The 26829-nt window shown below is 37.3% G+C and overlaps 1 protein-coding gene across 7 annotated transcripts in view; it reads left to right on the top strand.

Moving 5' to 3' along the window:
• The window catches only part of DCAF6 (DDB1 and CUL4 associated factor 6), an 82152-nt gene that overhangs the window by 19191 nt on the left and 36132 nt on the right, over positions 1–26829 (top strand). For 4 of the 7 annotated variants that reach the window (XM_027888349.1, XM_027888352.1, XM_027888350.1 and 1 more), the window contains exons 3-10: positions 2957–3049; positions 6498–6683; positions 11318–11431; positions 12488–12623; positions 14549–14763; positions 17046–17139; positions 19226–19345; positions 19583–19828. In XM_027888349.1, the coding sequence (XP_027744150.1) occupies positions 2957–3049; positions 6498–6683; positions 11318–11431; positions 12488–12623; positions 14549–14763; positions 17046–17139; positions 19226–19345; positions 19583–19828 (1204 nt within the window). Of the gene's footprint in view, positions 1–2956; positions 3050–6497; positions 6684–11317; positions 11432–12487; positions 12624–14548; positions 14764–17045; positions 17140–19225; positions 19346–19582; positions 19829–24650; positions 24816–26829 lie in introns of all 7 variants that reach the window. The other 3 variants (XM_027888346.1, XM_027888347.1, XM_027888348.1) reach the window with 1 other exon arrangement.

A 26829-nucleotide genomic window follows, 5' to 3' on the forward strand; every position in this document is an offset into this window, starting at 1 on the left:
TGCAAGGCTAGATGAGTGACAAAATTAGATACAATTAATAACGTGGAATACTTAATAGAAAAAGCTAATTACACACACTTTGAGTTTTCTTACCTTGTTAGTAATTGTCTGTCATTTGTGATTAATATATCCTTTCTTTTGGCTCTAACACCTTTCCCAAGAATTCCAAACCCTTACAGTAGTCACTGTTTCATTATTCTTTAGTTGGGTGTTAAGTGGCTGTGAAGGCAGTACATATGTAGCTTTTCTACATGGTTTTGAAACACAAACCAGTTTTCTAGCTAGTCCTCATTTTACAGGATATTTTAAAAGTGGGTTTGCTACCAACAGAATGAGATGAGAACTTTTATTTATCTGCTTTTGTTGAGCATCTCTTTTTAGTGATCCATGTGCCATTTTATTTGGGTTATTCAGAGTTGGTCAATAGGTTACACTGGGCACTGTGTATATTGACTGATCACTTATTGAAAAGTCAATGTTGTCTGGAAAAAAGATTAACTCATCCCACTGAGAGCTCTTGTTATTTTTTTTGGTCTTATTTATGGACAGCAATGTCGAGAAGGTACAGAATAAAAAACCTGTTTAGTTATAGACCTCTAGTACACATCTGGTTATGTCATTTCACTTTAGGATTTGTTTTGAACCAACTTTGGCCTGGGTAGAGTGTATTGAAATTGCTCCACTGAGGCAATCAGTGCAATGAAATTGGAATTTAAAGGAGAATGATTGATGTCTTGTGTAGGCTTGTGATGCTACAATTTATATAACCTTGTCTCCCCTTTGCATCTTCAATGCTTTCTCTGCTTTCCTGCCCTTCTGATTTTGATTTTGTACATAAATATACACATCCATCCCCTCAATTTGTTTAATTTCTGTGGTAACTCTTCTTTCTCACGTCATGTTTTTAATTCTCTTTGGTAGCTTCCTTGTTTTTTTCAGTATTTTGTTCTTGTTTCTATTCCTGTATTCCTATATTAGCATTTTAGTTTCTTTAGGGCAATGATAACATTTTTCTGCCTGAAGGGAAATGTAGATGAAAATAAACATTCCCGGCTTTTGTGCTTGCCCTAGCTGTAGTAGTGTGGTATGTTTGACAACATTTTGTGAGTACAGTCACTGTCAGGCCAGGTTATTTCAATGGTAGATGGTTCTGGGGGCTGGTTGAATGAGTGATTCCTGGTGATTGACAGCCAGAGTTATGAGATGCTACGAGTGGCCATGCAGGGTCACAGCAATGCTCAGTCAAACTCAATAACTTGGCCCTGAGAGTGGCTAGTACATATTTTTGAAGAAAGTTGAGACAGGGGAAGCAGGTAGTACTTGATGGGTATTTTAGAGAACACATCACACTTTATGGATTGATGGAAGTAAAGATGTTTCTGATAATTTTTCATTTTTCTTTGATAAACATGTATATTCTTCCACTTCTGGTGTTCAGAATATTCCATAACAATGATTTCCAGTTTCATTAAAATGCCAACTGTGTCATGTGATGGTTTAATTTAAGGCCTTCCGTTCCTATACAGTAAAGATCCACAGAAAATTATTTCTTACTTTTTCCATGTCAGTCAGGATTTCATAAACTTCTGTCATATCAGGGTAGCACAAATTACTTGGTTCTTGCAATAAAAATTGTTAGGTACCTCTGAGCACCCTGGTAACTCTTTGTCGTAATTTCTTTTTTCAAATGGGCAGTCATAGAAAAGGAGAATATGGGAACAGGATATGAACCAAAACTGGATAGTGTGGAAGACGTGGAATGCCATGCATTGGTGTATACTTTGACAGGATGGTGTTTGCTTTTCTGTACATTTCCTAATTAGTCCTAATAATATTTGACTGCTGCTGAGTGCTGAGCTAACTCTGGCATGTTTGTTGTAACACAGAGGTCTGTCCTAAGGTTCCTAGACTTTGAGGATATCAAGGTGTTCTCCATATAATCTACCTGAAACAGCCAAGTCTGGATTTGCAAGTGACTCAGACTAAACTTGCAATTAAAACTAACTAAAATGCGTGTATTTATTTTAAACAAAAATTGGTGTTGTATTTTAGGGGCTCAGAATGAAACGTTTGAATGAAGAAAAAAAAAGAAACAACAAAACCATAAGAAAAGGATTTAGAACAAAGTTCTTTTTTACTAATTTTATAATCCATTCTGATTCATCATACTAAGGCAGTTGTTCTGCCAACAGAATATAGCCAGCAGAAAATGATGATGGCTGCAGTTTGACACTTTGAAGGTATTTTAGAGGCTACTTGAAATAATAATGGTCATGCATGCAGTCCTTGGTGCTTGTGCATGAGCTGCTGCTTGGAGGATACTTTTTGAGCATCCTGGACTTTGAGTGCTTTCACAGCTTTATTTCAATGACACCTTATAAAGCACAATCTTGTGAAAAGGAGAATTGATAAGGAAATATATTGTAAAGCTCTTCCAATAAGATTCTGTACCTTCCTGTAGGATTCTTCTCTCCCAGCATACTCTTACTTTTCAAAAGGGATCTGGGATGGATTTTGCTTTTCCCTGAGAAAGTGTGGTCAGTGAAAAGTGCACAAAGCAATGGATGTTAGAATTTGGATATGGTGAAGCCACAATAAAGATTGTGATGCCTTCTAGATCAAATTTGGAGAACTCTATGGAGTAGATTTGGTACATTAGAGCAACTGAATGTGTAAAATTGTGGCTACGGAGGCCCTTGTGGGAAGGCTTAATGTACCTAATGAACTCTTGAGAAGCAGAGGGAGTAACTGAGATGCCATAGGTGAAGCAGGTGATTCCCTTATCAATTTATTTTAAAAACACTGATTTTTTAATTTTTTTTTTTTAATGCTACGTGCTTAGAAATGACATAATTTCAATTGAATTTCTTAACTCCTATTTCTGTAATGTTGAGTGAATATTGATGTTTTAATACAGTGAAAATTGAATTGCTGGTTTTTTTTTTAATTCATGTAGGTGAATACAATTTGTTGGAACGATACAGGAGAATATATTTTATCTGGCTCAGATGACACCAACCTGGTAATTAGCAATCCCTACAGCAGAAAGGTAGGTTTGTTTCTGGATACTTGCTAATTTTAAAATAAGTTGTAAGTTCTTATTTTTCAACATATGAAAGTTCTTTTTCAATATATTAGTTTTCAGTTATTAATTATCATCTGACAGAGATAATATCATGCACTTCACAGTGTTTATAAATGGGAAAAAAAACCCACAGTGCTTAAAAACCTTAGTATTCTAATCCCTTGTAACATAGGTATTATCCCATTTTATGGTACGTGGTCTGGCACAAAAGGAACATGGTCTCACAACAGATTAATGTCAGGACTAGAAATGGGATTCAGTAATTCCTGTGAAATCTTATCGTCAGATAAATTGTTTTCCTTTTACTTTCATTTTAAAATATTTTATTAACCTTTGCTCTATGTAACATACTGAGTTGTCTTTCTGTGTGGTAGCGTTGAAGTGTCAATCTTGATTAAAGTACTTCATCTTGAAATTACACTGCCTTGTGTGTACCTGTATGTGGATGCAGCAGAATTTGTACTGATACAAGGGAAGCAGGTTTTTGAGGAAGAAAGTGCTGTAAAGGCCTCTGCCTTTCCACTCCTGCACTCACAGGGGTTACAGTGCATGGGTTCCAGAAATGCCAGCTGGCATCCGTCAGGTAGTAGCAGTGTCCCACACTTTGCTCTTTAAGGAACTGCTATAGTTTGATGGAACAGATTCTCTGAACTCTCTCCTCTCTCCTGTGCTCTCAGAGGCTGAGAACTAAACCGTGAAGACGTGATGAAAAATTAAATGTTGTGAGAAAGCCAAAATGTGTGGCTGAGATGGTGGAAGAGAGTTTGAGTAGAAGGTGATATTTTTCTTTCCTGAAGAGTTATAGTGTTTTGGAGAGTTGCCTGTGCCTATAGATAAGGCCCTTTCACTCACTTCCCGAAATAAATGCGTAGTTTTCAAGCTTCATCTCTTCCTTCAGCTCTTGGTGTCAGTCTCACAAAGTTCAGATCAGTGTCATTAGACTCGAATTTCTCTTGGCCTGGGAGTTCAGCGGAAGAAGAAAAGGTGTCTAAGACAGTTGTGCAGTAGATGATGGGTATATTCCAAAGTGAGTGTTGTTGGAGAGACTTTCAGAGTAAGAATTTTTCAAGCAAATAAAAGATGTTCAATACTATGTGTTGTTCAGAGTTTATTTTAATATCTCACTATCAGATAGTTGCTACATTATTATCTTTTTAAGTAATTATTGCATTAAAATATTGCATTGTTTCAATAGATGCAGCAATTTAAGCTTTATGCTTTCTTTGGACAATTTTGGGGTTTTTTTCTCTGTTGTGTACTACTGCTGTACTTAAGCCTAATGAGGAATATAGGAGATGTCTTGTTTTCTTATTTTTTACAGTTAGCTGAGTTATTGTTTTTACATAACCGCAGAGGAGGAGATAGATTTTTTTTTAATTACTATTATTTTTCCCCCCAATACATACAAATGCAATTATAAAACATCAGGTACTAGCAAGAAGACTTAGTAATCAGTTTTGTTCCTGAAATATGTAGACATGGGATTTTTAATGGCTGTTAGGGCTGTGTTAGATGATTTTCTTTGGCTTGAGTAACAGAATCAATACAGGAAAAGGGAGCAAATTGGTGTTGGTATCAGAACTGTCCTGTAATTCTGTCATCTTGGCAAATACCCTTATCACCATATTTTCTGTTATAAACTAGCTATAGCAGCAAAACTAGACTTCAGCCATCTATGTAGTGTCCTGTGTTAGAAAAATGTCCAATTTAATAAGGATTATTAAATCACAGAATGGATGAGGGTGGAAGGTCCCACCTCCCTGCTCAAGCAGGGCCGTCCCAGAGCACATGGCACAGGACTGTGTCCAGACAGTTCTTGGGTACCTCCAATGAGGGAGACTCCACCCGCTCTCTGGGCAACCTGTTCCAGCGCTTGGTCACAAGCATAGTAAAGTTCTTCCTCATGTTCAGGTGGAACTTCCTGGGCATCAGTTCCTGCCTGTTCCTCTTGTCCCATTGCTGGGAACCCTCAAGCAGAGCCTAGTCCATCCTCTGCCCCTCCTTGCAGACCCTGACACATATGGATGAGGTCCCCTCTCAGTTGTCTTTTCTTGAGGCTGAACAGGCCCAGCTCCCTCAGCCTTTCATCATGAGAGAGTTGTTTCAGTCCCTTGATCATCTTTGTCAGGACAAAAATATTTCTTGCATGGTAGCAACAATGTGAAATCAGAGGTGGGATTGACTCCTGACATCTTCAGCTAACATCTGAACTAGGATACCTCATGGACTTCTTGCTCTGAGTTGCTCTGATACAAAGTTCCTAATTTCTGTTGAATATGTATTTTTTAAATGTTTTCAGTAAAATGCAGAGATCTAAACAAATCTTTATTTATTGAAATAAAATTAATAGATTATATTTCCTGAGTTTGATAATTATTTTTTTATTTTTACTACTAAGCCATGTGTACCATTCAGGATATACAGATACACTGTTAATCTTTCTTTGTGTGAATTATTTAAAAGGTGGGAAATAGCACTTCTGAAATGTTAGGCATGAGCTATTACTGACAGAACAACTTCATTTGCATAATGTTTTCTTTGATTAAGTTAATTGAGTGGAAATTTGGAAGTAATTTTCTTACTGTAAACAACTTGGGAAGTATTTTTTTCCTAATAGAAGTGGTGAAAATGCAGTTCGGTTTAAGTGCTGCAGCTGGAGGAAATAAGGTAAGAATAGAATGTTCACTAGTGCACAGGAAAGCATAAGGAGGGTTTTTTTCAGTTTTGATATTCTAATAAGAAGTATGTTCGGAAGCATAAAGGGTGACCACAAAGTGTTTAAAATCAGCTGTGGTGGTGAAGTAAATCATAGGCTTCTCTGTACTGTAGATAAATGACATTCACTGAGACAAGTCTTGGTTATTGCCCTGTAATCATGTTCTTAAATGTTTATTTATGGCTAATTTCAAAACATCCCTCCCTGTAAACTTCAGTTCTGCTTTTTAGAGCGAGTTTATTTTATGAGTAACATCAATTTTTAAAGGCTATAAAGTTGGCTTGAATTACAGTGTTTTGTTCTTCTTGACTTACAGTATTCCAGGTCTTATAAATCCTCTCCCCATGGCTTGTTGGCTGCACCATCACCTTGGATTAACATTCCACTTTGAGAAACCTGATGTGATCTATACCAAGTACTGTAAAAACAAAAGGTGGCAGTTGCATTCCAGTCCATTTATTTTGCAGACAACTTTGTGCAAGTGCCTAAGTGTATGTCTCTTGTGGAACCACTTTGTTCTTGGAAGAAATTCAGTGTAAAACCAGTTTCTCTGTTCTCTTGTATTGCACTGTAGGTCGCTGGCAGCCTATGCATAGCTCATGTTTCAAAGTACCACACTCGGTGTTATTTTCCCACTCTTTATTTGCTTGGAAAATATTAGCCTGCTTCAACCTTCCTTTTTTCTTTCTTCCTCAGGTTTTAACAACGATTCGCTCAGGACACAGGGCCAATATTTTCAGTGCAAAGTTCTTGCCATGCACCAATGACAAACAGATTGTATCCTGTTCTGGAGATGGAGTCATTTTTTACACCAATGTTGAACAAGATGCAGAGACCAACAGACAATGCCAGTACACCTGCCACTATGGAACCACCTATGAGGTACCTCACACACGTATATGATCATTTAAGATGGGGAAAATGTATATTTTCTTGCCCTGTTTCCAAGATTCTATTGAAAGTATTGAAAACTTTATTTCAGTGAGAATTATAGAACTTTTCTTCTATATTTTTGAGGGGGTTTGGTTTTCTTTTTTTCTTTTTTTTTCTCTTAGAGTAGGCTTTAGCAAAGAAACATGCTGTCTAAATTAAATGGAGGACTTTCCAGTTGTTAAGACCCCATTTTTTTTTGCAAATGTGAATTCACCTTCACTGAATGAATGTGCTGCAGAGCAAAACTGATTTAAATTGTGCTGTGAATTTCTTCCTGAAGTAGACTGGAGGTGGGAGCAGTGGCTGTTTACATTTTTATTTTTATTTTTCTTCTTCCCCTCATGCCCTCCCTCCTCTCTCCCTCAGAACTTTTCAGCAGTTTATTACCTTTTTCACAGCTTAAATCCTTCTAAGAAATGCTTATTTCAGCATGTGTGAACAGCTTAATTTGAAAACCATGTTTACAGTTTTAGGTAATTTTTCTATTGTGTATTCTAGTTAACTCTTTAGCTGTAAATTTAGTGACTGTTTTCAGTCCTCCCTTGGAAGTTTGGTTCATATAAACTAGGCAAGTGAAGAAGCAAAGTGTTAGTTAACTTAGGAAGATAATAAGATTTATTGATCTATTTATTTTTTTTTTTGTAGTGGCAGCAAAATCTGCTACTTGTAGAACTTAGTGTGCTTAAAATAGAAAAAAATACTCCTATTTTCTTCTTAGGGTATAAATGTTCCCCTTTTTAAATTATTTATTTATTTGGGGGGGGTTTAACACTTCCAGGGGGAAAAAATCCCAAATCCATTGCTTTTTTAACTGTTTAGCTCAGATTTCATAACAAGTCTTTAGATCTCTTTCTTTGCATGTTAAGTGAACAAAATATTTTAAAATCTCTGCAAAAAAAAATTGGAGCGTATGAAAAAAGAAAGTGGCTGCAGGACTGCCAGAATTAATTTTTGATCATGTAGTAAAAGTATCCTTATGGTTGTAATTACACATGTTCCACCAAAGCTTTTTGTCAAAACATTTCCTGTCTGCAGGGTCACTTTTCAGGTCAGTCGAGTGAACCCTGTGATATTCCTTCTGTTTCTGGGATTTGTGTTTTGGTTTGGTTTTGCCTGGGTTTAATACAAGACTGTGTTTTCAGTTTTGCAAAATGTGATTCTGGTTCCCTAGCTTGCGTCGTCTACTGTTATCTTTGAGGGTTTTTTTGATTGAGAAACTCCTGTTTCCTTTGAACGTCATCAGTTCTCAGGGCACCTAGCCAGCAGCGTAAACTGCCTCTGTTCTCACTGAGGTTGACTATGTGTAGTCTCTGCTGCTCTGCAAATTCCCTTCGATGATTGGGTGTTCTCTGCACTGGAAATTAAACCTGCCTTTTCACAACAACATCTGGAGACTGAAATACTGTTTCCTAAAGCTGAAATGTCCTTGTAGGGCAGGGTGTCTACCAGGTCATTGTCACTTCCTGAGGAAATCAGAAATGAAAGCAGCTGCCAGTTGTGGTTGTGTGTCAGGAGCAGTAACAGAGACCAGAACTGGCCTGTCACGGGAGATACCGATTGTCTCTTTGCAAGGTGCTCTTTGTCATCAGTGGTGATGGTGTGCACACTGCAAGCTACTAAACCAGATGATAAATACAAATTTCGTGGATACAACAAGTTAAACTTGTCAAAACAAATGAGTAACAGCTTAAAAAATATTTTAGAAGAAATATGGAGAGCCCAACTGTCTGGCAAGTGGAGATGTGAGTTTTGTTGTTGTCTCTAGAGAATGACTATCACTGAACAGTAACTGGTTGTAGGAGTGCAGTATTTTTTTCAAAATCACTAGTTGAAGAGGGCAGGGACGTTTGCCTGCTATATTGCACAGTTAAAATGGTCTTATTTGGGATGATTTTTATTCAGCAATTTGCATTAACAAAATGCCACACAGTAATACATGCATTTAACGTTCCACTGTCAGGTTTAAAACACAGCAACAGAATTTATAGCCTTTATAAAAAGTATATTCCAAGTTGTATTATAAACCTTTGTTTTTGAGGACAGCTAAAATTTAAATATGTTAAACGTATTGTTATTTTTGTTTTGAATGACAGTAGTGTGATACAGTTTTGGTTGTTTATAGTTTTGAAGCACAGTTAATGGAAGGAATATCAAAATTCCTGCGTGACATTGACTGTTTTAACAACTGTGCCTCTTCCTGAAGTTATTTTTCCTATCTAGTTTTCCACTGAAGTTTAACATATCTAGATTTGAACTCCCTTCAGAAGCATAGGTTTATAATACATTTTTGGGAAATACTTTTTTATAAAGGCTATAAATTCTGTTGCTGTGTTTTAAACCTGACACTGGAACGTTAAATGCAGGTATTACTGTGTGGCATAGCAGACCTTTCTTTGAGCCTTGGCATATGAAATAATTAATTAATTGAATAGCAGGGAGTTTTAAGCATATGGCTGAGATACAGCTTCAGCTTCTGACATAACCCAACCTTGCCATTGGGAGTTTTCTGGAGTGGGAAGATAATTTCTAAATATCATGATGTTGCTGCCCAGCTGTATGTAACCACATCATCACATTAAATATAGAACTTTGACTCACTGGATTCTCTAAATAACAAAAGCTAAGAGCTGCCCCTGAGGTACTAATTCTAAATTTGAATGTGGTGTGAATTTGTACTGCTCTTTAAACTGGGAGTTTGTGATTGTTCAAGGCATTATAAAAACATCCAGTGAAACAGAGGAATGTGGAAATTTGTGTAGATTGTTATAAGCTCTGAGATAATTGTATGAATGTTTTTAATTCTGGGTGAGAAGAGAATAAGTAGAGAGAGAGGGATAAGTTCTTGAGGCGTGTTTCTGAAGAATTTGTTGTTTATATAAGGCCATGACAAGCTTATTTTTACTCAGCCAAATGCTTTTCTTTATTGCCTTCTGTATGAATTGCATTTCAGAAAGAGAATGTACTTTTATGGACAACTCTTGCCTTTAAATACAGTAAAACAATCACATAGCCATATGCTTTTAAAGTTAAATAGAAGGCTTTTTTTGTAGTTATTATAAAGGATTTTATACATATATAATGTGTTCTTGTTGACCTTAAATGTAGTAACAATGACTCTTAGTTATTGGAGTCTGCAGTTTTCTGTTTTAGTGCTTATAAATTACTTAACATATTTGTAAACACCATACATGAAAGTTGGCACGTGCAAGTTATATTACATGTATATTGTGAAGTAGCATTAGTATGAACAAAAACAAAATTCAGCTACCAGAAATAAGAGCTTGCCACATTCAGCACCACGCCTGGAACAAAGCAAATATTTTCACTGAAAGCTCTGTGTAGGAATCCAGCAAACATGCTACAAGAATGTAGTGGACTAAAGAACGATTGATGGCTTTCATAACTCCACAAATAAAGTTAATCTGAATGAAATGTTAGTGAAAAACAGTGTTTTAAATATGTTACACTAACATATAGAGGATTAATGGTCATAGCTCGGAAGTTTATTGTTCTGTTGTTACTCAAACCTTGGCTTGGTTCTCCTTGTTGAACTCTTGTTGGTCAGCACAACGATTTGGCACAGCACACATTGTCTCAGTATTACAAGAAATGCTGAATCCTGCAGTGTTGTAATCCCATTTTAGGTGTTGTAGTAAGTTAGGACGGTCACAAAAAATAAAATTGGGCACCTTTATTGATAATGGTCCGCAGTCATCTTTTATTGCTTCATCCAGTTTAAAACTTCTCTTTCTCACCCAAACTGCACTCATGCTGTTAACAGAACTTTACCTACTGTTCTATTATTAGCTTTCTATCTATAATTTATTACCAGCCTTCACATATAACTGGATGTTCATTCCTTATTTACATTCTTACTGGTCAGTTCTGGCGCCTTTTCAAGTCTTCCACGGTCCCTGCTTTTCTTCAGGGAAACAGCCTCAAAATGTCCAAGTCAAAATCCTTCACCTCTGTATCCTTCATCAGGGGCTCCGTGGGCTAGCCGCTCACCCCAGCATTTAGGTAGCAAGATTTATAGAGATGCTTAGGTTACTTTTAATAACAGATGAGGGGGTGGGTTAGTAACAGCCTTTACTGCAGAGTTGCTTCAGGGAACTACTTAGCATGTAAAGAAATGGGCAATGAGAATAAAACCCATTTAGTATTCTCAAGTATTCAGACTTGAGGGTTTTGTTTGTTGTTGTCTTCTGTTACTTGATAGAGAATAAACTGAGCTTTTGTTGAATGATTGCAGGAAAATTGATTAGTTATCTGAAAACTGATTACAGTAAATACATATTGTGTGTTAAACGATACTAGAAATATCTGTATGCTTTGACCTATAGATATTTAATCTTATGTGACATTTAATAGTCTACTTCAGTAGTTCAAATCTTCTCTTGAAAACAAAGAAACATCACTGGTTTCTAGGTTTTCCTCTTTATTTCAATGGAAAGCTGGATTTGAGTAATAATTGCTTCAGTCTGTGCTGCTGCTCAAAATGTTGATGCTTTTATTTTTAAATCAATGCTATTTCTGTTTGTATTCATACTTTCATTTTTTCATTCTTTCTTTCTTTTGTGCAGATTATGACAGTACCAAATGATCCCTATACTTTCCTCTCTTGTGGTGAAGATGGCACTGTAAGATGGTTTGATACTCGAATCAAAACAAGTTGCACAAAGGAAGATTGTAAAGATGTAAGAGTGAAATCTTTTAATAAAGATGACCTAAATGTAGAGCTGTACATCTTACAAACATAGGATATGAATTCTGGTAAGGCTTTTAGAAATAACAGATTTCAGGGTCGTTGGTGGAGATGACAACATGTTTCCCAAGAAACAATAAAAGCTTGGGGAGTCTTTTTATTTTTATTTTTTAATATCTCCTTTGGCATTTTTTAGTTTATAAACTTTGGTGTGAGGCTGCAGATAGGTAGAAAATACTGTACATTGAAATGGAATCTCTTGATCTGGTTTACATTAGTACTATGGAGTGCAGAGTTGGAGGCAGAAAATGAGCCTTGAAGATTATCTGCAGCCTCGTGTTCTTGAGCATCCTTTGTCCTTCTGTAAGAAAAGCTTTGGTAAAGAATTATACTATCTCACTGGTATTACTCCCTGCAAGGTAAGGTATTGCTGGTGTCCACTGTGCTTGGACTTCAGAAACAGTTTTAATATTGAATTGGAGAAAACCTACCAAAGTATGAATTGCTATTCTTGATCAGTTTTATTCTACTTTGTGCATATTTACCAGTTCTAGGGGTTTCTTTCTCCCTTCCTTTTCTTTCTCTCTTCCTTTTCTTTCTCTCTTCCTTTTCTTTCTCTCTTCCTTTTCTTTCTCCCTTTCCTCACACAGATGAAACCTGTTCTGGTCCTTTAATAAATTTAAACTGTTTCTTTGTATTTAGTACTCTTCTGACTCAACAGTTACTGTATTTCAGTACAAAAATCCAAGGTGCAAGCTAGTTTATAAATCTGTAGTTTCTGTGCTTGTCTGTTTTAAATGCTTGTTCCTGTGTTTCTGTTTTGATTTGGTTCTTTTTTAGTCGATCTGGAGCTAGTTTTCTTTCTCTGATGGTTCTCCTCTGCAGTGGCTTTTCCAGTAACACATTTATGCTCAATCTTCACGGGGCCAGGCTTAGTTTTTCTCAAAACCTCCTTGACCAAGGGGCCTGTGTCCTGAAGTAAAAAGATGGAATTATATTTCAAATGTTTAGAGCTGTTATTTAAATGCTGCATTTTTGTTTGTTGCAGGATATTCTGATAAACTGTCGCCGTGCTGCCACCTCTGTTGCCATCTGTCCCCCCATCCCGTACTATCTGGCTGTGGGTTGTTCTGACAGCTCAGTGAGGATATATGATCGGAGAATGCTTGGCACAAGAGCAACAGGTAGGAACCAAACTTTACAGGAAGCTTTTCTAACCCCTAGCATTTCCAATTTCAGGTTCTTTTTTTTTTCACAGTAGGTGACCAAAGTGTAACACTGCATGAAGTGTAGTTGTCTGCTCTGGGAACTGTGCTTTGTATAATAGTCATTTCGCTCTAATATTTGCTAATGCAGAAATCTTCAAGTAAGTAAACTTAATCTCTTCATACATTGAATACTGAATGCAGAAAAAGACGTTTTGTAATGTCTCCTCTTTTGTCTTGAAACACCTGATTCCAGTATTCTTGAAAGCCAGTAATTGCAGCCTGCAGTTACCTGCAGGACCACCTGAATTTTAATTAAATTCTTAACTTCTTATATTCTGCCATGCTGGAATCTCTTGCTTCTTATGGGAAGAGATCTTAGGAACTCCACAATGTCATGCAATATGCTTAACTTTGCAGTAGTTACTACTGTACCTAACATTATTTTACTGAAAAGCTACAAATTCTCCAAGTGAAAGCTCAGTGTGCTTCATATGCTTACCTAAACATTTTATTAAAAAAATTCAGGTGGCAAGCAAAAGTGTTTTATGTAATTCTAACATATCTCTTGCTTATAATGTGTGATCGGTGTCAGTTTGGACACACAGGAATTAATACACATAGCTGTGCACACACATTCCTGCCCACAATCAGTGTCTCAAAATCTGTCATTTTGTGCAGCATTTTCCTGTTCCTGATTGTGTTGGAGGAGAAAGGGGAGACTGAAGATCACTTAGTAAATATATATAGAAATATGTATATATAGCTAAAAAATAAAATATCCTTCTCATCAGACTAAAATTCTGTAAGAGCTCTCCCTTTCATCAGAGGTCAGCAAAATTCTGTGAGAACTGCCTGAGGAACAGATTCTGGGGCTTGACTAAAAAGTCCTGGATGTGCTCTTGTATTGTAACAATACAGGAATAAGATGAATTTAGTATGCTGGCCTGTAGAATAAAAGAGAGAAAAGACAAGATTTTGAAGACTGTAATTTTTTTATATATTGGTATAGTGTTCTGTTGTTTGTTTGAGTTTGTGTGGAGTTTTTGTTTTGGGTTCTTTTTTGTTGTTTTTTTAAGAGGTGAAGTATTCTCTGTTTAGTGAGCAACCTGTTGATTTTCATTTAAAATTTTCTGTTTCATTCATTATGTAATGTGAGATGATAAACTGTGAATTTGTCTGTGGTCAAGGACAGACTGTTGCAACAGATTGGCCATGTGGGAAAAAGCTACATGTCAAATTAGGGGATTCTGGGACAGTCAGTTTTTCTCAGTTTTAGAGCTTCTTATAGGCAGCTTTTATCTGCTCACAGACTTGGAATTCTGGAATTTAAGATTGTTTTAGTGTGTGGATTGGAGGTGAGTTGTCAGGAAAGCATGATAAGTCAAATGTAGTGTATAGTTCTGTAGCTTCAATGTGCAGGATGTCTTGAAGAAAAATTATTGGTTTTTTTTTTATTTAAAGTGGGTAAAAAAGAGGTGTATGTCCTAAATTTTTAAAGTTGCATATAATGAATCCCTTTCTAATTTATGTGTAGATACAGATTTGTGTTACTATTTGGTAAATGTTTTTAGGTTCTTAAATTTCCATTTGTTCTACATTTGACAGATAGCACCCATACACCATCATGGGGTGGGTATATGATATTGTCTGTGTGTTTTCGTATTTCTATACATACATAAGGTTTTGTAAGCAAAACTATAAAAGAGTAGTAAGATCTGATATGTCATTCTTCAGATCAAACTTAATGCAGATACTGCAGTGTATGTAGCTTTTCCCTCATTATCTTTTGTTGGATATTAAATAAGGAGTTTATTGAAGCTGTTGCAAATTCACAATAGTAAACGTGTCATTTCTTTTTCTTCCTCCTCTCCTACCTCTCCTTTTTTTTTCCCCCAACAAAGGGAATTATGCTGGCAGGGGCACTGTTGGAATGGTGGCACGTTTTGTTCCTCCTCATCTCAATAACAAATCATGCAGAGTAACATCCCTGTGTTATAGTGAAGATGGGCAAGAGATCCTTGTTAGCTACTCTTCAGATTACATATATTTGTTTGATCCCAAGGACGACACAGCACGAGAACTTAAAGTTCCTTCGGCTGAAGAGAGAAGGGAAGAGGCAAGTGATCAAGAGGACCTATTTTTGTGTTTTATAATTGTTTTGTTGCAGCACACAAGAAATACGTTCAGTTGTATTTCCCTTCAAATTAATCTGAAAATAATATTGCTGTTCATAGACTGAGGTGTGGCAACTAGATTGTGTCACAAAATTTGCATATTTATAATATGTATTTACATATGTGTGTATTTATTTACAATACTTTGCCACTCTGGTTTTCTTTCTTGTCTGGTTTCCCTCTCAGAGATGAGAAAGCATCTATATGAATCTTGGGTTATAAGACGAACAAGGTCACCCTTGTAATTGAGGTGTATGCTCTATTATTTTCCCTGCCACCAAAAACGTATTCCTTGAAATCAAGTATTAATACTCCTTGTTAAAAATTAACATTTAATGACAGATATGAAGGAGTACAAGATGTTTAGATCGAGGAGGTGAGCCACTGTTACTGAGCAGTATTAAAATCTTCTATGGGAGCCAAAACTCAAGCAGTTGTTTTTTATCAGCCCAGCTACAGTGTTGCTGACCCTTTCAGTCTAAATTTTCTGATCAATATGAAAAAATGTCTTTAACTACAGCAAAGTTACATTATGTCTCTCCCCCTGCACTCCCCCAACCATCCGCTACTTCTTTTTTCAGTATAGTGTGGTTTTGCTTTTAAATGCTTACTCTTTATCCCTGCTGTCATCCCTGAAACACGTGTTGTTTGGGTCCAACCTTTACAGCATAGGTGAGGTGCTGAGAAGGTGTCTCTGGTATACTCTTGTATCCACCCCTGCTGCCAGCCTGTACCTGTGCTATAGGTAGCTCTACCTCACACAGCTATAGTTAATTCCTGTATATATCAAAACTGTTAACAAGAGGTTGTTAACACTACACATCTATGCAAATCTAAGCAAAACTAAAGCAAATTAGATAGTAATTTGACCTGGTCACTGGACAATTACTGTTGCAGCTAAATAAGCTAAAAGGATGCTCCAAGCAATTAAAGTCCAAACAAAACCTGGCAAGCGTCAGGCTGGTGTTGCTTTAGTGTCACAGCCATGACTGGGCTGTACTTACTGGGCCAGGGGCTGCCATTACTGGCACTAGTATTGTTGATCAGAAGGGGTTTGGATTTGTAGGACTGGGGAAAAATGTCTGAGTTACACTGAAGTAGGAAAAAGCAAGCAGGAACCCAGAAAAACCATGAGTTGCACGAATGGTTCTGCACTGCTCCCGTTTTCCTGTGTAATGTTAATCTGGTGTTGAGTAATTTGGTAGAGAATTGACTGCCCAGTTACTAGAGAGAGAGAGGACTGTGACCACCTGTTACTAACAGATCCCTTGTATTCTTTTGTTTTGCAGGCACAGAATATGTCCTGTGATCTTTTCTTGCCAAATCATTTTCCTTAAATGTTATTTTCATTTCAGCCTGGCTTTAAGTTATGTAGAGTAGAAGAAATGTAAAGACTTCTTCCTGAATCTGCTGGCTCATGAAAGTTGACACTTTAATATGCTTTCACCACAGGGTCTTTGCATTTACTTTAAAACTGTCAGCACAACTATTCACTTTTTCTTTTTGTTTTTTCTTTTCTTTTTTTTTTTTTTTTTTTGGTAAAGCTGGAAATATCCAGCCAATGCACTTAGTTTCAAACTCAGAACTCCTTTTGTGAATGTTCAAAGCATTACTGTTTCTCTTCAAGTCACTGAAAGAAACACTCCCTATTGAGTACTTGTTTTATACTTCCTACTGCAAAATAAAAATGTTTTAAAAATTTAGAAGAAAATAGCTTAAAAACAAACTGGAGAGTTTATTTTCATAAAATTTCCTTGTTTCGTTAATGTCTGATTTTTTTTCCTTTTTCTTTATTGCAATCCACATTTCATATAGTCTTTAATGTAAAGAAATGAATATTTTTGCAGAATTCAGACTTGAATTTGGAATACCTAAATTGTTATTGTTCACTGTGGAAATCCTCAATTAACACAATAAAGTTAGTAGGGCATAAAATATAAGCTGAATTATTTCTGAGAGATATTGGTTTAAGTAGCTGTACTCCCGTGAAGCTAAAACTCTTGCATTCTGTTGGTACAGCGTTGTGCTTATTCATAGTCCATCTGAACATATGGCTGACACTCCGTTTTTTTGTGACTGATACAAATTGACTTAAGAACCTAAGAAAATTGTGGTAGTGCATTTATATTTAGACTTAGAATCCTGTACTGTCCAACATGAATAGCTTTGTAAGCCTTTTTTTTCCTTTTTTTTGGTTCCTTTTTCCTTTTTTTCTCCCCCCTAGTTACGGCAACCTCCTGTCAAACGTCTGCGGCTGAGAGGGGACTGGTCAGACACTGGGCCAAGGGCAAGGCCTGAGAGTGAGAGAGAGAGAGATGGTAAAAGCTTTTGCAGTTTGGGGCTTAGTTTTCTATTTTTTTCTGAAGTCTTCCTGGAATATGTGCTTCAGATTAAACTTAATCCATGTTTTAAGAATCAGCCAAGATGATTTCCTTAGAATTTAACACAGAACTGCTAGTGTAGAATGATTTTTAAAAATGTCTAAATTGAAAATATTCTTACCAGAAAAATTACTTTGCTTCAGTTAGGTTAATGCAAATAAAGGGGAGCTTGTTTCATTGTCGTTGATCAGGGAGTAACACAAACACTTTTTTGTAGTTTTCTGTAGTCAAAACTCACAGTCAATCACAGTTACAAATGAATTGCTCTTTAGTGGTTACATTAGGGGACTGGAATTCAAAGCAATAGGATTCTAATATTATATCTTTCACTGCCTTAATGTCATTTAGTCACACAGGATGACTAAATTTTTATGCTTATATTTTCATGTCTATAATATATTACTCAACTGCTTGGGATTTCAGCAGATAGAATATTTCCAAAGCTGTGCTTGAGTGTCAGAGAATGGGATACCAAAGCCAGGCAGAGAATGCTTTGTCACTCACCTTACTCTTCACCTGTTTCTTTTAAAATCTGACATGTTGAGGGGTTCCAGTTATTTGATTCTAGTTCCCTTAGATTTATCTCCCTTTTCAGTCTGCAACTTCTCTTTCCAGATTTTCTGTGTTGGTTTTCTCATTTTCCTGATTCCCCAAAATAGAAGTGTTTAGCTGTGTAAGACTAGTGGTCCATGTAGAGTAGGATTCTATATCCGACACAGGCAATGGGAGACGCTGTTTAGGGAGGGAACATGAGTCTCTCCTCTTACCTTAGTCTGTCTTTGTTGCTCCCCCAGTATTTGGAATTGCTGGATTAGAAACATTAGAGGGTGTATTCCCATCTCTTCCTTTTAAATCTCATTTAGTTCTATTACCTGTGAGTTTCAGTCATCCTTTTTTGAACCTGTTGGTATATTTGGAGAGTTGGGCTGATTCCAGCGGGATGAGGTTCAACAAGGCCAAGTGCCGGGTCCTGCACTTTGGCCACAACAACCCCTGCAGTGCCACAGGCTGGGCACAGAGTGGCTGGAGAGCAACCAGGCAGAAAGGGACCTGGGGGTGCTGATCGACAGGAGGCTGAACATGAGCCTGTAGTGTGCCCAGGTGGCCAAGAGGGCCAATGGATCCTGGCCTGGATCAGGAACAGTGTGGCAGCAGGAGCAGGGAAGTGATTCTGCCCCTGTACTCAGTGCTGGTGAGGCCACCCCTGGAGTGCTGTGTCCAGCTCTGGGCCCCTCAGTTCAGGAAGGACATTGAGGTGCTGGAGCAGGTCCAGAGAAGAGCAACCAGGCTGGTGAAGGGACTGGAGCACAAGTGCTGTGAGGAGAGGCTGAGGGAGTTGGGGTTGTTTAGCCTGGGGAAGAGAAGGCTCAGGGGAGACCTCATCACTCTCTACAATTCTTTGAGAGGAGGTTATAGCCAGGTGGGGGTTGGTCTCTTCCCCCAGGCAGCTATCAGTAAGACAAGAAGGTATGGTCTCAAGCTCTGCCAGGGGAGGTTTAGGTTAGATATTATGAAGAAATTCCTTACAGAGAGGGTAATCAGGCATTGGAATGGGCTGCTCAGAAAAGTGGTGGATTCTCTGTTCCTGGAGGTTTTTAAGGTGAGACTGGATGTGGCACTGAGTGCCATAGTCTAGTAACTGTGGTGGTCGTGGATCAAGGGTTGGAGTTGATGATCTCAGAGGTCCTTTACAACCCGGCTGATTCTATGATTCTATGATTTCCTATGGCATCAGTAGCCACCTTTTTTGTCTGTTTTCCTTGGCCACTGCATTCCATTTTTTTGTGTTTTAAGATCAGAGCTCCTCTGTTTGGGGCATGGGAAAGGAATGAGGGATCCCTGCAGTATGGAAATGAGGATAGACATGGGCATTGGGATCAGGTGGAAGGGCTTTGTTGCTTGGTGGGAGGTGGACGATGGGGATGTTGGTGTGTTCTGCTTCTCCATTCCTGGAAGAAATGAGGGGGAAAATGTGCGCTTCGGTAAACTCATAGATAAAACTTTATCATGACTTATTTTACAGGGGAGCAAAGTCCCAATGTTTCTCTAATGCAGAGGATGTCAGACATGCTGTCCAGGTGGTTTGAAGAAGCCAGTGAAGTTGCACAAAGCAATCGAGGGCGAGGAAGAACACGGTCCAGAGGTGATTTCCTTCTTTTCCAGAATAATAATTACAACAGAAAGTATGTTTGTAGTGGATGTACAGGCCTTGAATATCAACCTTTCTGGGGTGTGAACTAAAATCTTTTTAGTGCACTCTGAAGAACTGAGCCCTTGCATTTGCCCTAGGAATGGTAATGCAAAGAGATCTTTAGAGATAGAGTAAGTTTAGCTTTGGGCTCTTGTTTTTCTTCCTTTTTTGTTTTATTTTTAATCAAAGGTGGGACTAATCGGACAGATGCTCCTGCTACCAATAACATGCCACCTAGTGCAGAATCAGAAACTGCAATGGAAGTAGATGGTACCGAACAGCTTCCATCATCTTCCTCCTCTACAATGTCAGCTCAAGCTCCCTCAACATCATCTTCAACAGAAAGTCCCCCTTCAACTTCATTACTGTCCTCTCCTGATAATGAACAAAGGCCTTCTTTAGGGGCCTCAACTCAGCCTGTGCTACATCAGTCTGGTGAGAAGAAATCCATCTTGTCATTGTTTATGAAAAATGCTTCCAATAAGAAATGACACTATTTTAGGATATTTTGGTTAATAGATCACAATCTACTTCCTTCCTTGCACATCCTTAATGAGACTAGATATTTTATAGGTACCAAGGGATTACAGCTGTGGTTTAAAGAAAGAGTAAAACATCAACTGTATTCGTTTGTCTCACCTTGCATGACATTCTTTTATTGGTTAATAAATTATACTACTTACTGATATTTAAATTTGTACATCTTGAAGAAATTAATCTGTATTTAGAGAGTTACATTCTTACTGTGGGAAAAAGAAGAAAGTATATCCCAATGTCAATGTCAGAAACTAATTTGGGCACCTTATGATTTGACTTGACCTTTTCCATCTCAGTTCAGGAAAAGATGCCACAGCTTTTAGAGTTGCATATTTGCACAAGAGTTTATTTTTATTTTTTTTGAAGTGAACTTCTAGGCCTCACAGTTGTGGTGGAAAGGCTGATGTATTCTGAAAGACCTACAGGGTCAGACCTTTTGTCTTATTCTGCTGTAAAAATACCAAGCTCTTTTTCACCGGAAAAGGTGACTGATAAGCATCTTCAGGCCCTAGATTTGGTGTTCTGGAGTGTAGGAGAGATGAGGATTTTCCCAGGAAGAGTGTGCCGTTCGGTGTACTGTGGCTGCTGTAGTCAAAGTCTTTGGGACAGGTGAGAAAAGATTGGGTACCTGGTACCTGAAAGACAGGGAAGATGAAGACATAGGTTGAGATTCATAAGACACATTCATGAGACACGTCATTTTTGCTTTTCAAACCTTGCAACTCGACTGATACTTCTTTAGAGGAAATAAACAGTGAGCAGAAGCATGACAATACACATAGGAAATTCAGAAAATGACAGAAAGTTCATTTAGTTAGTATCAGAGGCTTTTAGTCACCTGCGTTTTTTATTAGTGTTGGTGTCAGTGTGCTGCAGCGTCAAGTTTTTTCACTATACACACACAAGGTGATTAAAGGGTCTACTCTAATTCAGTATAGCCCAGTTTAGCTACCATCTTGGTCCAGAGGGATAGCCACTACAGAGCACTCATACCATTAATAAAGGTTCATTTTATTTATTTACTTTTAAAATATGTGGTATATTCTGGAACTTAGAGTGGCCAGGAGAGCACCGACCGTATTAAAAATAATTGCTTCAGACTACGTCATTGAAACTTTGGGGGTTGCATAATGATAATACACTAGAGAGCATTTTTAGAATTGTGATGCATTTTCTAGCCTGCATTTTGAGGAATCTATGGTGGCCAGAAAAATATTTTTCTCTGAATCTGCCTGCATTTCTAAGTAAAAGTTTATTCTGCTAGCATGAAGTTGTTATTTCTTAATTCAGCGCTTCTCTGAGAGCATTTCCTCTTTCCCAATGTCACTTTGGACTTAAGACTCTCCATATATTTAGTTTTGAAAGGGGTAGTGGTGGTTGTTTTGCTGACAGACAGTGGATATACTTTCTTATTTGCTGTATAATATTTGATAGCCTCTTTGACTGTACCTAAACAGGGTGTCAGATTGGCTGCTTAAAATTGTCTATAGGACTCCTGCAGGAGCAAACTTAACAGTACTGGGTGTTTGCACACCTCATACGCACCTTGTTTCAAAGATAGTGCAAACTGGACACCGAAGTTGCTGTAAATTAAGTCTTTGGGTAACATGGGTGAGTTCAGGGAGAGGGGAAGCTCCTGGGCAGAGGGAGCAGCAGCTGTGGGTTTATGGATGAGGAGGCTTGGTTGGGAATGTCCATTTTGCAATGTTTTATATGCTTAGGTAACCCATGATTACACTCAGTTATGAGATGTTATTTACTCCTGGTTTGTAGTTTATAAATGTGAAAACACTGCCTTCTGCATCAGCAGGATCCCCTGAGTTTGTTCAGCTGCATTTAGATGTGATTAAAACCTGCTGCTTTTTCCGGGATGAAGGGATTGGGAGAGTGATAGTACTTTAAATACAGTGGGGTTAAGTAGGAAGACCAGAAAGAAGGTGTGTTGTAGAAGATGGGGCAGCATTTTGGAAAATGGACGAAGAAAAGCTCCCGTTTTGCATGAAGTGATGGTAGATACAAGTCCGAATATCATAGCAAAGAGTTAGCAAATGAAGAATATGTTTTCAGGAAATGACTTCTTTGGAATCAGAGCATGAATTCCTAATACAGGCTTGGGAACAGCTTTCCCTAAGTCATTCCTACAGATTTCTTTACATGGGCACCCATGGTAATCCTGTCTTTAAAACAGCAATAGCTTTGCATAAGTATTACAGTTCAAATATATTGTTGGTGTGGCATTCCAGAAAATGTGCCACGTGATGAGCATTTGAGCCTCTACATCCCAATTACTTTTTAAAAACATTGAGAGATGAAGGACATGTTCAAAACAGAGTCAGTAAAAAAATGTTTCAGTGCTGGAGCTCCTTGAGATAAGTCTCTTAATCAGAATGTATATTCTTGAAGTTGGAATATCTGAGTAAGTTACAATAAACAACAAGATCAGTGCAAAATCTCAGTAGGCTGTTTTTGTCAGTATATCTGAATATTTTTTTTTTATAATGAGAACAATTGCTGGAAGTTTTCATGCTTGTCACTAAGGAAAAATATAACAAATTTACTTCCCGTGGAAACTTTCAATTAATTTTCTTTGCATTAGTTTTAAGAGGCTGACATTTTAAACCACTACTGAACATCAGATACAACAAACAGTATAATATAGTAAATTTTTCCCCAGTTAATAAAATTCACAATGGTGCCATTGAAGGGGATGCAGAGGGGCAATTGGCTAATTAGTACAAAGCTTAATCCTAACATGTGTTCTGACATAAGGTAACTGCTTTCAAATTTTGAATGGAAAAGTGGCAATAACTGGGTTTTTAAATTTATTTCCATTTCTCCATTTGCTGGCAAAATAAACATTTGCTTAGGTATTCTGAAAGGCATTAAAAGGTCTTGCCATTGAACATCTTCAGGATAGTAGTTATGTCTTTACAGTTTGTTCTGTAGCTCTTGTTACATCTTGAATTGTAAATGCCTCTGATCTGAGTGGAACTGAATCAGCAGCAGGTATTGAAAACAGCAATTTTAGGCATCATTGAAATTTCCTTAAAAGCATTTTCTGGACTGTTTGGATTTCTAATTTCTGTAAGTGGTCATAGAACATGAAAATTATTCATAGCAAATCTCTGTGATGCCATCTTCCTTTTAGGAAGTATATCTTTTTATTTTGGTTATACTTCATCAACCATAAATGGGCAGGATACTTTTCCCAGAAAATGGCATTAGACTGAGTACATTAGAGCTCATGACCATTCAATATTAACTTTTGCTCGCCACTGACTTTTCAATTATTGGATTTTATCTTTGGATATGTTTCTCTTTATAAAAGAAAATCTAAAATTTCTTTGCTTCACTACCTGGATAAGCGTTACAGATTATTTGTTACGCCTTTGTTTGGATGAAAGGTTATATGCCAATGTAATGCTCTCTAGTATTTTAATATTTCAGTTTGATTTCTTTCTCTTTGCAGATATCCTCCTATCTACAAAATATTTCTGAGTGCTCTTCATATAAATCCTTTCAGGATAGGTCTAGGCAAGCAGTTTATAGCAGAACTAGCTGGAGCATTTGATGTGAATATTTGAGTCTGAATTAGCTCCTCTACCCTGCGTATTGTAAATGGGAGTATTGCAGCAGTGGTTCAGGTCCACGTGCTTCAGTTACTGCTGATAAAGACACTATCTATGTTGTGTAAGGAGAAACACTTGTGCATGTGGAGGAAATCTGCAAACAGCATGGGGAGAATAAAAGGTTACTTGGGCACATAGTTTTATAGCAGTTTGCAAAAATACTGTTAATCAGACAGTGAACTGGTACATTCCAAAACAGTACAACTGACAGATGAATAAAGACAAAGTGATGAAAACAGGGAAGCCTCCTAAGATGGAACTGAAAGAATACTCTATTAAGAGGATGATACTAAGAACTGCTAATGATCCAATAAATTACTGTCTTTGTAGGACCACTTACCAGTGTTTTCAGACTGTGAATCCTCATCCACAGGGAATTTCTGAAATGAAAAACCGGGTTCATAATAAAGTTGTTGCAGGGTTTTTTTTTTTTTTTGTTTAGCTGTTGTTGTGCCACCTATTTCCATAGTCTGATTTTAGTTTTGGCACGGACTTGTTTAGATCGAAATTATTTTTTTTTTGGTTACTTCAGGAAGCTATCACATTAATTTTGAAAGCTTATCTCTTTTCAGGAAAACCACAGTTGCATAATTTTACACCTCAAACATACTAATTTCTTCTATGTGTTAGGAACATGAAAATGAATACTTCTGTTATTTGCTTTGTTTTGACTCAGTCAGGCTATATCTATTTTCATTAAGTAATTCTTTGTTAAGTAGTTCAATTCTTGGAGATGGGGAGGGGTTTACATTAAAGGGCATAAATCCTGAACTTGTAAGTCCTGTGATTTGTGCATTTAGGGAGAGAAAAACAATTTCAATATTTTATTTTATAATTTCTGTATGTTAATAAATTATTCACATTTTTTGTCCACTGTAATTGCATCTAATATCTGTTATTCACATAATTTCTTTTCACTATATTGGTATCTGTTATTCATGTATTTTTTTCACTGTTATTACACTTAGTATCTGTTGCTTCTGTCTTTGGTCAGCCCCCCCATGCCTCCTCTCTGTTCTGTATATTGTATGTTCAATTATTCTTTCTTTTACATCCTTTTTTTTTTTTTGTTCCCTCTCCCTATTTGTCAGAGTTAATGGGACCTGAGTTAGCAATAATCCGTAGGGGTCTGCAGCGACTGAGGCTTAAGAAAGAACAACAGAGACAGCGAGAACTAGCTGAGGGTTCTGCTCCACAGGCATCCCCATCTGCTCAGTCCTCCTCTAAGGGCTCCTCACAGGACCCTCAGGCATCAGGTTGTCCTTTGCCCACATTTCTTAAGCAGATAACAAAGCTCCAGCTTGTATTGCTGTTGTTTGCTGATATGCTTCTCCTCCACAACAAGGCAGTTTTTAATGTGTTTGCTGCTTGTCTTGCCTTGCATGTGGTGGTGTTTATCATCACATGGTTAATTATCTTGGCAGGTTTGATTTATCTAACATTTTTGGATTAAATGGCAATATATGGAAAAGGTGTTCTAGGTGCATGGTATCAGGTTCATCAGAGCAGCTGAGCAAGAAATTGCTATGCCCTGAATAGAATAAGAATAATATAGTTGAAATCTTATTTCGCTGTTAATTGTATCCAAAAGTAACATTTGAGATTTGGCTTTGGGTTAGCATATGTTCTAAATCAGAGTAACGATTCAGTAAAACAGAATTTTGGCACCCCTAAGTGCTATGGTTTTACAGTAAGTACAGTGAAAAGCCAAAGTCCCCAGAAATGCTCCCCTTCCTTGAACAGAGCAACTTTTCATTTCACCTTCCTCTTTCTCTTGCTTTATTGAGTTTAAAAATCATTACAAGAAAGCCTCAGATATGTTTATACTAACATATTTGAGAAAGTTAGGGTAGAAGCATGCATACAAACCAAGTGCATAAACCTGAAGCAAACTTTGTCATGGCACCATATAAAAATGAGTAAGCTGCGTGCTGTGTGAAAAATCAGCATATTTTGTGTTGAGAAGTCATGTCTGACAATGTTTCCTCTGTGGATAAATTCTGTGACAGTTGAGATGTGGCTAAATTGCTTATTATAAGGATTGTGTCATGAATTCACAGCTGTCTTGCTATGGTTTGGTCCATTCCTTTAACTGGAGCCTTATAGAGCAGTTTCATATAACAGTGGCTAATGCTCTACGTGCAAATGCGTAGTTACTGAATTTTGGATAACTTTCTTCACTAGGAAACTCTACTGTGAGTTTCCAGAATGTTTGGAAACCAGTAAATCCTGGAAGGTTATGTACTTATCCTAGAAATGACAACCATAAGTGCCTGTTACCTGTAGGAGAAGAGCAAGAAAAACAGTGTCCTTGTAGGTGGCTGCAGTTTCCTGCCAGCCAAAAAAAAACAAACCAAAAAAACCACAAAACCCCAAACAAACTAACAAACCCCCCCCCCCCCCCCACCATCAACAAAACTACCAAAAACCTACTACCAATGTTTGGGTTTTTTTTCAGCAAACTGAACATCGCAGTTTATTACGTCGAAGATATTGAGTGTTGATAGAGGCAAAACCACAACTACAAGTCATCATGTCTTGATCTTTCATTTTCTTTTCAAAAGAGCTTAAAAGACTTCTTTTTTTTTTTTTACTAAATTGCTTCCCATTGAATTGAGGTTGGGGAAAAAAGTTACAACTATATCTGTAAATTTTCACATGGAGGTTTTTCTGTGGGTATTTTACTATCTCTGAAGTGTGTGTTGGTCTGGGTTTTACCTGATACATCTTGTCTCTCTCTTTTAGTTCTCTTTCAAGAATGCAGTGTAATTTTTTTACTCCTACTTGCTTGTGGGTCAACATCCTGTAGGATCCATAGTGCCTCAAATTCGAAGGAATTTAAGCTGAGGAATTGCTTTGACTGGGAACCAGAGGTGTTTGTACTTGGTTTCGACCCCCAGCACTGCCTCTTGTAGTTAGAAGTTTGCACACATTTTGAATTTTAAGGAAACTAGTGGGAATGTCTGATCATTTTGTTTAGAATCACCAACAGAACACATATATAGCTTTGGAGGAAACTAGTATTCAAAATTTCAGTATTCAAATATTTACCTCTTTCTTGATGTGAGAACAATGGATTTGCAAATTAAACCATTTTATTTAGTGAGTAATTGCTTTGAAAGACAAATTCACTTTGCTTTATGGAAACAGTTATTTCTGGGAAGAAGAAAAGGGACCCATTTTTGTAGCTGACCTCCAAATCCTGAGGATGTGTATCTTCTTGAATTTTGGTCTGATGGGTGGAATTTGTTTCCTCCAGCAGTATAGACA

This window comes from Empidonax traillii, unplaced genomic scaffold, assembly GCF_003031625.1.
Source record: "Empidonax traillii isolate 1590-97213 ecotype Southwest subspecies unplaced genomic scaffold, ASM303162v1 scaffold236:size2090792, whole genome shotgun sequence".
Lineage (NCBI taxonomy): Eukaryota > Metazoa > Chordata > Aves > Passeriformes > Tyrannidae > Empidonax > Empidonax traillii.